We start from the raw sequence: 10577 nt of genomic DNA, 5'->3' as shown, positions 1-10577 counted from the left end.
ATGGAAGATCTGATTTCAAAAGCAACACATTAATTGGAAAAAAATAAAAAATACAAAAACTACTTATATTGCACTTTTCCATCAGCTCACTGGAATGGTTTAGTTAGGGTAAACATGCTCGATCGACGAATTTCTGTAAAACGGGCACAAGTCCGCACTGAACCTCAGAGCACGTTCATTGTTGCCATGGGAACACTGCCATGTTAACCAATATTCACTGTGAGGGGCCATGGAGGTAGAGGGGATTAGAGGGGGATCTGATCTCACAGGAAATGATACATTAAACACTTCAATTATTGATAACAATATCTGCTTCCATGCAATCGAATGCAAGAGCCACAACAATGGGATGCACGATTTGCAACAGGCTATCTGCACCTTCTTGGAGCTGTTTAGTGATGGAATTACACACTCCACCTGACACACAGCAGTCCCCTCACTGTTATTTACATTGTAGGTTACTGGAGTGCAAATACTGTTATTAAAAGTAAATAATTTATTCTTTGGTTCAAAATGATACGAATATACTGAAGTTGTATGTGTGCGGATACTTGCACGTCAAAAGTAAAATCTTGAATAAATCTTTGTCTAATTTTGATTATTTACAATGAGTCCATATTATAATGTTCTATGTTCACTGTAAATAATCTCTTTTATCATGATATAATAGATGAAAAAATAACTTTATGAAAGGCAACATACTGCATGTTTCTATTGTATATATGCAGGAATGCAGAGAGTCACTCTCACTGTGTTAATGCAAGTTTGGTCATGAATATATGTATTCTCAGAGCCTATATAATATGTCTTTCTTATGACACATTCACAATGCATGAATCACAGAGTAAAACAGCGATGTTACATGAACATCCCACTTATTCGGACACCTGTCATTGTTTCAATCATGCAAAACAAAAATAAATATCTATTAGTAGAAACATGAAAATAATCACCACTACAGCCATACACACCCACATACTGTATACATATTGAGATATACATACACTTCAAACTGCACGATAGTCCACAGTTTGAACAATATCTAAAGGTACACACCAAAATAGAAAACAGGAAGGGGTTGGGTGGTGGGGTCGTAGGGGGGGCAAATGAAAGATTCACAGCTGGGTCAAACAAGTAGCACAGAGCAGCACTGAACTCAGTGTAGGCACAATCTGCTTTTTACATCATCAACAACAGCCCCAAAGAAAATCCACAGCTACCGAAACTTAGGTGACCGATACAAGCACACAAATGAACAGGTCAACAAGTAGACAGTACATTTTGACACTGCATAGAGTTAAAACACAGTCCAGGCCAGCACGCAGCTGTACCGAGCTCACTTCGCCAAGATCTGATTCTAGCTATCAGCGTCCACACACACCCTTGCGCTTGCGTTCAGCTATGGTACGTCATTGTTATCTCGACTCTGAGACTTTCCCCCGTTCTCCTGGGTGACTCAGTTGGCCTGGACTGGTTTTGGACCCACTGCAACGCCATTACAGTCGAGGATGTACTGCAGACAACCTTGAGGTGGGCGACCAGCTCCGTTCTTCGTGGGCTCGCCAATAAGCTCTCCCTTTTGACCAGCTCCCTAAAGAAAACAAAAAAAAAAAACAAAAGAAATTATTAACTTTTTCAACAACAGCTCTTAGTGAGAGTAAAATATTGATTATTAGAATCTTGCAATACATGTGTCTAAATAACTGCAGTATGTGCATTATTATGTCATAATCCTGTGTCTTTTACACTGTACCTGGGATGGCTGCATAGTGGTGGGTCTCTGAGGAGCATTAGCTTCATTCTCTGCCACCTGGTTCATTCTTGCCAGCACCATGTCAGCAATGAGCTGCCTGTCTTCGGCCTGGTGCTCCCCTACCAGAGGCATGGAGGAGCCGGCCACCTGCATACAGGATGAGTTAGCAGAGCATGATGGGATGCTGGCATCGTTGTATTATTTGCTTTATGTGGAGCTTGTCCATGTATAGATTTCGGCTTGTACGCTGGAATAGCATTTGTACTTTTGGTATGATTACACATCAGTATATTTCTGAGGTTCGCCACAAGTTATGCACTTTGACTCGCCAGCTGTGGCTTTTAAACCACATCGTGGAAGACTCCTACCTCTGTGATATAATCTCTTCCATCTTTTCCATGGATGGCTTTAACTGCACAGATATCCAGTCCCCCAAAAATCTCACAGCAGGTGTCGACCCACAGCTTGTACCTAAACACAAGAATCAACACACGACTCAAACCAGGTTCTGATTATCACTTATTTCCACTTCAATGTAACATTTAACACGTATAAAACGACAGGTTATAGCACCAACGTGAGCCTCCTTCTAACCAACATGTAACAGAATGAGAATTTTTGTGATGTCAAAATGAAATGGTCTTTGTCTTGCAGTGTTGGATTGTGTTGTGACTGAGCACTTACCGGTCAGTCATAGCCACCTGTTCAAGCATAGCTGAGCCTGTGTTGGTCTTCCAGTTCCCAGATATAGATGTTCTCCTGATGGGTACGATTTGCACCAGTTAAAACAAATTCAGGTGTGTTTTTTGTTCAGTTCCGAAGCTAAATAATACATACATGTAGGCCTTATAGTCAGCGCCGATCTTCTGGATCCGGATATCGTACTTGGAGTCAATGAGAGGCTCTGTGGTGGTGTAGGTCTGGGTGAGAGCCACGACGCTGGCTATGTCCTGGAACTTACTGTGATTGTCCACCTTGACCTGTGCATAAATACGAACATGCACAGGATGGAGACGGGCATCTGGCAACAAATAGTCTTCTAGACAGCATGAGGCATATATGTATATATTTATCGAGACTAAAACTTGAAATGTCAAGAAACAAAACGATGCATTTTTTTATACTGAAACAGGAAACATCTACCTTTCCAATTCCAGAGTGGGCGTGTCCAATCTTGACAACAACAGGGAATGACGGCATGCTGACCTAAAACAAGAAAGTGAGACAAGTGCTGTTATTGCCTCATATTCTCCTCGCTGATTTTTATTACAATTCAAGAATTTGAGAACTATTTTCAAAAATATTTGTCTTGCATCCTGTCAGGGGTGATAAAGTTCCTCACCATCTCTTTGTAGTTTGGGTAAAAGGTCTGCTCAATCAAAGGGAACTTCTCAGCCCCCAGTTTCCTGTAGGTGTTTATAAGTTGAGCAAACTGTACACAAAAAAAGAAAGTTAAATCAGACATATACTGTTGTACTTAGTAAATGATTATTATTTCATAGATAAAATTCAGATTTCAGGTTCAGCTCTCTGTGGCTGCTTAACGCCTACCGCCCACGGCTTGTCACACAGGTTGTAGATTGACTCGAGGGAGTTGATGCTTGGGACTCCTCCGTATTGGAGACCAATGATCAGGTTGCGAAAGTCTTCATTCTGGGTCATACTGAAGGCATGTTGACGAATGAGGACGAAGTCTGGCTTGAATGACCTAAAAAATGAAGTTAGAGCTGAGATGTGACGGAAATCTGAACAGAGAAATGACAGCCTGGAACAAACCCTGAGTGAAATGGCCACGAGTCAGACAATCAGCCCTGTGGGTGGATTATATATATGAATAAAACAGGATGTAGAAAAAGTACAGCAGTAGGATTTTAAGATTCGAAGGATGCATTATCCCTTTCTTTGTGTAAAGGTGTGCGCGCCTCACCTGATAACCTTGGTGCCATTCCTCAAGACCTGCATGTTGACATTACAGGTCCCGTTGGCATGGGCCACAACATTGATCTCATTGAATTCGGCCTGTAGAGTTGATGATTATAGAGCCATAGGGTCATGTGAGGAGAGAGAGATTATTTGTTTATATTTAGTTTTATATAAGTACTTAAAATGGATATCACTGGTTTGGTGAAACTCACTTGCTCCACTTTGATGTCATAATCCCCATAAACTTTCTTTCCTCTGAATAATTTTGCCCTGTTTAAGACAGAAAAAGAAAAGATTTATATATCACTTTTAATGTAAATAGAAATTCCAGATCCAGAGCCATTATTTACAAAAAATAAATAAATAAATAAATAAAAAAAAATTCAGACTGATTACCAACTGATGTGCAAATGTTATAGAAATAATGACCCATAACAATATGGGATATGAATTAGTGTCGCTTGGGTCTCAAGTGCAAAGGGTTGACAGATGCTTTCTTTCATGCTTCCAACTGCTGATGCACCCTTTTTTAAAAACACCCCTTCGCTTCAGTCAAGCAGAAAGGACGGAGATAAAACATTACAGCATTTGAAAGGTGAACACTTTTCAAAGATAAACCTTCCTCAGCACGCGTGCAGATGCAATTCATTATTTAGTACTGCCTAATCCATTTGTAGTATCACTGAGTGATGAAATACATTTATTTATTTAAGTTCGTTTTAAACTTCCACTCCAAGGTATAAAGGTTTTGATGAGAATTCATAGTCGCCGTTATAAGTAGAGTACATTTCCATGATCACTATCACACCATAATGCTGCTCTGAAAATAGAATAAAATGCAATAGCAAAATGCAATGATCCCGATGCAAAGCAAGATGACAGTAAAAATAAGGATGCTCCAGAAAGGTAATCTCACATGTTTAGAAAATGGCTGCATCACTTGTGATTCATCACTTTTTAAAACTGGGTTTCTGGCTTTCCTTTGAATGAAACCAACATTTCCATGTCTTTAAGCATCTTTTCTCCTGGGCCACTGCTGAAGAGGAAATCTTTTCCCACATGATTTCCAATTAAGATGGATCAGTGTCCGTACACTGACACTGCACAGAGATTGAAGCTACAGAACTGTGAGTGCAGGTGTAAACATATTCGATTTCTTTCTCTTCCTGACACTGATGTGTAGGGGTTGGGCCTGACAACATCATCTTTTACAGCAGAAACATCTGGGATCACATAGAACAGATTATTTTTAATGCACAAACTATGAAGAATTCTTTCTTTTTCCTAAAAGTTTGCGGTGGTGGGGGTTTCGTTGCAGCTTCCACATGCACATCTCAGAGTTCACACTCCCAACTGCAAGCACCAACTGCAGTGCAACAGCATCAAGCTGCTGTGCTGCCAAACAGTAGGAAAACTTTATGCAAAGAGAGTTTGTAAAATGTCTGTGTATGCAATTAGATTTTGGAGTTTTCACTTCTTCTCTGAATCACCTGGTTGTCATGTTCTCTTTCTTACTTATTTAGTGCCGAGATAAAGCAGAATAATTCACCCTCGGTCTAATTAGAGCGCGAGAAGCTAATTGGCTCTGGAGGAAAACAAGCTTTAAAATGTGGATTTGAATATGAGTAAATGTGTCTGGATAAATGAAAAGCCTACTTTGCTCTGTGCTCACTATATGCTTGCCAAAACATACTACATTAAACAGTGTTTCCAGAATATCTGAAAAAGATAAGGCATTTAAAAAAAAAACAAAAAAAAACAAGCCTCTGATTTCCTTTTGCAATTCAAATGTGATCGTTTAACTCTATGGACAGGGTGTAGCATAATTCGATAGATCTATGCATTACGCCCCTGCGGACACATGTCAGCTTGTTATAATGAGGATACAAATTTCATATTCAAATGCTGCTATGTTTAATGTGACCTTTTAGCATTTGGTACTGCTAAGAAACCAGGTCCTCTTGTTTTGAATATCTATGGGCATTATGTGCTGAGTGAAACTGCTCTCTTTGGCAGATTCATCCTAAGTACAGGGGGCTTTAACATTATGTGTTAGCAATAGTTCAGTTTTTTACTCTTGGGCAAAACTGGACTTTGCCGCTAGGCACTGCATTTACATCAGCTCACTGGAAGGGAGACGGGAGTGTGATTATAGCAGTCTGGATCATTCATTTTTAGGAATCAATACGGCTACTCTTGACTAGAATTACAATTGAGGAGAGAAAACGTATCAGACAATTTTTTTTTAAAGTCCCTCTCTTGTGAAAGTATTTCATATCGCTGTGACAGAATTTTTTATTCCGATAATGAAGCAGGAGCCCACTCAGAATTTTACGATCATCACTTAACCTGGCTAACATTCACATATGGGTAATGAGAATAATAAGGCTACATTCACAAAGCTCAACATTTTTCATTTCATTTACATTTAAAACAGTCCCCTATGTATTTTAACACTGAGTGACTGAGAAGACAGAGCTCAGTCATTAGTTTGATAAGTGAGACAGTATACCATCTGCTCCTGCTGTCATAAGAGCAATTTATAGCAAAGCATTCCGGGAACAAAACAAACCTCTCTGGCTGCCCGGCAGCTTCATCTAATGGGTTAAAGCAGGAGATGACAGAAAATGTGTCTCTATATGGGCTGTGGCTCTGGGAGTCGCCTTGGTTCAGAATAAACTGTTGACATTTTATCTCACAAATCTTCTTAGACTGTTAACCTGTGAAACAACAGATTGCCCATTCAAATACTCATCCATGCTATTGTGTTTCTCTTTGATGGTAATTTCAAAACATTCTGATGTTTTGCATTTACCCTCAGCAACCTGCTGTAGTCTAATTTCTTTTACTGCGGCCATTTACAAATGTGGTGTCATTTTATAGAACCTTTATAATATAGGTTGGCATCTGAGCCATCTGTCTGATGCGATTAGTCTGGAGGACGATTTCATGTTTTCATTCTGTTTCCCCGGGGCCACTTGGACTCATTTTGGTTTTCCTTTTTATTTTTGGCAGCATGCAGCGGTATTAATGCTACAGGAGCCAAGCGAAGCTGCATTATCCTGAACAAGCCAACATAATTTTTCTTATGACCACTGAGATTTACAAGCACTGAAGGTCTTATTCAGGACTGAAAGGTCTTATTCAGGCAACTAGACAAAAACCAAAGCTTGAGAGCAAACATGGACTGTTCCCCTCTCAGTGATATTGAGCAGCCATAAAAAATAGATGCAGCACTCAGACAGAGGAACCAATCTCCCGAGTGTATGGGCATTATATGTGCAGTATGAAGCAAATAACTGTTCTGTGGAGAATACAGTAAGCTAACACATTATATGTATTGACTTTGTTGACTTACCTTTTAACTGTATTAGGCACACAGAAGAAATGGGTATACTTCAGCAATACTATCAGAGCAGGCAATGAATTGACTATTTTCTTGAAAGATGAACTATTAAATATCAGATTTTGTTAAAAAGTGGGGTGGATGCAGTGTGAAACATGATCTTAGTGCTTCTCAGTCCAAACCACTGACTATTTTTCCATAGAATCACCTCTGATGAATGACATAGTCTTTTTGGTTTAACGTATTACGTCGTGTACCAAAGTCAGAAAAATGAAGAGCAGCATCAGTGTATTGGCACACCAGACTGCTATTCTAAATTCCCAACTGAACTCATCAGGCTGACATCCATCCTGCTGACAGTGGCTGAGCTAATCAGCATTGCTCAAGGTTTCTATTATATAAATTGCTGGTCCTACACAGGATAAGAGACCAACTTAATTAAGCAAGACATCACACTTAAACTTATGTGATTTGGTGTGTTTTGAGGTCAAGTCCCAGTTTTGATTTGAATTCAGTGCTCTGTCGTCCTAATCAGTGAAAAATGACCATCCTGTCATATTGATCATCTGTGATCTCCAAGCGATGCAAAACAAAGATGCCACGTTTTGGCATGAAATAGAGATAGCGTCATCAACAAAACGCACAGACGTCAAATATAAAGGGGATAGGAACCATACACTAATGTGTCAGTTTCCTGAAACATGGATTACAGAATACAGTGATGCTGTCTAATGTTTAAAAAAGGGAATATACAGTAGATTTAACATTGATTTCCTTTCCATGCCACAGGTGGAAACTAGTCCCTATGTGCTTTACATTGAAGAGGGATTCACAGTGATTCAGTTCCCTGCTTTCCATCTCTTGGCTGCAAGGAGTAGGGTCGATACATAATGTAAGAAAGAAGGCAACAGAACAGAAGTCACAAAGATCAATTGTGTAAATGTTTGGGGTTCCAGCTGCATAGTTCTGGCTTGCATTATGCTGTGGAAAATATGTCAGCGGTGCAAAATAACCTTCCTCTAAATCCACAAGCATTCTGATTCTGGAGCTTTGTTAACCACTCTTGACTGACAAAGATGTCTGCTTTAAGCTGGCTCTGAATAACACCTCCCAGGAACCTGACTGTCGGTGTAAACCCACTCTTGACATGAACGGCACACACCACAGCCCTGTCACTATACAAGCTGTGAAATATTTCTGTCTACTGCAAATCACTTTTGCCTGATTGACTAATGGAAACAAGTGCACCGTGCACTGTAGTAAGTTACATCGATTGCTTCCTAGGTACACTTTGTACGGGGCATGTCATGTGATCTGTTATCAGCAGGCAAGGGGGGAAACCCCATTGATGGAGGGAAAACACTGCAGTATTCAGGCTAGTTATAGGAAGCAATGTACATGCATCACCCATGGAGCATCCATTTTTAAGAATGGTAAAATGCCACATTACAAGATAGCACAATTTAGTTAATTAACCATATTTTGACATAAAAAGAAGGTTTAAATCACAGATTCATCAGTTTAATTATACCTACACACAAATACATATGCTACACCAAAAGGATAGTAGAGGACAATAAAAATCCTCCATCTTGGTGTTATGTCATTACTGCTAAGAATCAGTGGACCGTATTTCCCCAAGTGGTGGCTGCCTTCATTTATTATTGTAACAGAGACATGCTGCAAAATCAAACGACAGCAGCAAGGCACATTTACATCTGCAGGGAGCTTCATACAGATGTTGTTTCCATCGTTGCCTTACCTGACTAACAACTACATTCAAAGGATCCATGAAAAGAAAATACGAATTAAGGCTGGAGCAAATAATTAAACCATGAGGAATAAATTATTCCTCATAGAATATATGATTGAGGAGTCAATGTATTTTCTTACCACTCTTGCTGTGGCTCGTCGATGACCAGGAGAATTTTAAACTTCTTAGGTGTCGTGACTTGGGTCTGCTCCACTAGCCCTGCTGAGGCAGCTGTCTGCTTAACAACATTGGTGATGGAACTAAAGAAACCTGCTCCGGTGGACTGACTCAGCTGGGGTTTCTTTTCTGGAGCAGGAGAAGTGGCTGGAGGTGTGGGCCCAGCTGTAGGAGACTTCGCAGGGGTGTTGGTGGTGGTGGCAGGTGGAGGAGGCTGAGCAGGGTCAGGCCTCTGGAGGTCTGTCATGTAGCCATTGGGCAGGTTGGAGATGAAGGTGCTGTCCGAGAGGCGCCGACGCAAATAATTCATGGCTGGAGCCGAGAGATGACTAGAGTCAACAAGCCCGGGGTGTGGAAAATTAGTCTGCAGCAGCGTCCCTTTTCTTGGTGTACAGCTGATGACGGCTGAGCTCTCAATGCAAACTAGCAGCGAATGTGTTCCCTTCCCAGATCAACGGAGCATCCTCAGAGCTCCCCCTCACTTGTGGTGACGCTGCACTCCAGCTCAGCCAATCCCCTTTCGCTGTGCTTCCTTCAGCCTTTGCAAATGATGCTCTAGCTGTGCCTATGCTTCCTCCTCTTGTCCTCTCTCACATACTGGCGTGCCCGCCTTCCTCTACCCCTCCCCCATTTTCTGCTGCCTCACAGTTGGAATGCATTTTTGAGCCACTCTATGGAAAGCAGTGGAGTTTCCAATGAAAATGCAAGAAGCTATACCGGGTGCTACATCATAATTGCCTCATTCCTTCTCCCACTGCTTCCCATGTTTTCTCTGCCCTATGTCCATGCAAAGTATCCGTGTATGTATAAAATGAATCCATGGAATCTAAAATGGCTGTTAAGACTGGTGGGCAATGTTGAGTGAGAGGAAATCGTCAGCAGCAGTCCCTTGAGACACAAATTCACGCAGTAAATTCTCTCTCTTAACTGATTAATCAATACCTATATAGTTATTAAGCAGATTACGTTTTCTACAAGACATGTTTAATCCAATTAGTTCAGTAGATTTTATTCAACAGCACTTTACCATTATGACCATACACATTTTGTATACACAATCTGCATGACAAAACAGAGCTCAAAAAATGTCTCTCTTCCAAAATATCTGTTCAGTATATAATTGCACTGAGAAGTGTCTATCTCTCTGAATCAAAGAACCCAAGAATTAATTTAGGAAGAAATTATATTTGTAAGATCATGGAAATTCTTCTCAGAATACTTTAACAATTTAAATACATTTATACACAAGGAAATGAAGGAAACTGTATCTGCGTGGTGAAACCATAACAGATCATCATATGTCCATCACAGAAAACAAATGGATATTTTGAAATAGCCAAGAAATACATCAATAAATCAATAACTTGCAATTCACCGAAGTCACAACAAATTTATCTTATTTCTTATTTCTCAATGTGGTGTTCTTCTTCCAAACAACCATAAAATTACGAGTTTGCAAGTGTTATAATCAACCACTGATCCTTGAGCACATTGAGCCTTCTGGAGATTTGAACAGTGGTGAAGAGCAAATACAGGCCACAATGCTGAACTTAAAAAAAAAAAAAAATAAAGATCATAATGGGTAATGAAATCAATGTTGTAAATCTCAAACAGTCAAATCTAAA

The 10577-nt window shown here is 40.2% G+C and overlaps 1 protein-coding gene across 2 annotated transcripts; it reads right to left on the bottom strand.

Moving 5' to 3' along the window:
- Positions 1-1449: 1449 nt before the first annotated feature.
- syn2a (synapsin IIa) lies at positions 1450-9262 on the bottom strand. Of its 2 annotated transcripts, none has more exons than XM_029506787.1 (11): positions 8916-9262; positions 3889-3946; positions 3681-3772; positions 3305-3461; positions 3096-3185; positions 2897-2959; positions 2591-2733; positions 2438-2512; positions 2122-2224; positions 1754-1900; positions 1450-1591 (listed from the first exon to the last, which is right to left on the bottom strand). In XM_029506787.1, the coding sequence occupies exons 1-11, from the start codon at positions 9260-9262 to the stop codon at positions 1457-1459; spliced, it is 1410 nt and encodes a 469-aa protein (XP_029362647.1). In that variant the 3' UTR covers positions 1450-1456. The 2 variants fall into 2 exon arrangements, with proteins under 2 accessions (XP_029362647.1, XP_029362648.1); XM_029506788.1 differs by having other exon boundaries at positions 1457-1576.
- Positions 9263-10577: the final 1315 nt, after the last annotated feature.

Source organism: Echeneis naucrates, chromosome 7 (genome assembly GCF_900963305.1).
Source record: "Echeneis naucrates chromosome 7, fEcheNa1.1, whole genome shotgun sequence".
NCBI classification, from domain to species: Eukaryota; Metazoa; Chordata; class Actinopteri; order Carangiformes; family Echeneidae; genus Echeneis; species Echeneis naucrates.
This window is presented reverse-complemented; position numbering and strand designations above follow the sequence as displayed.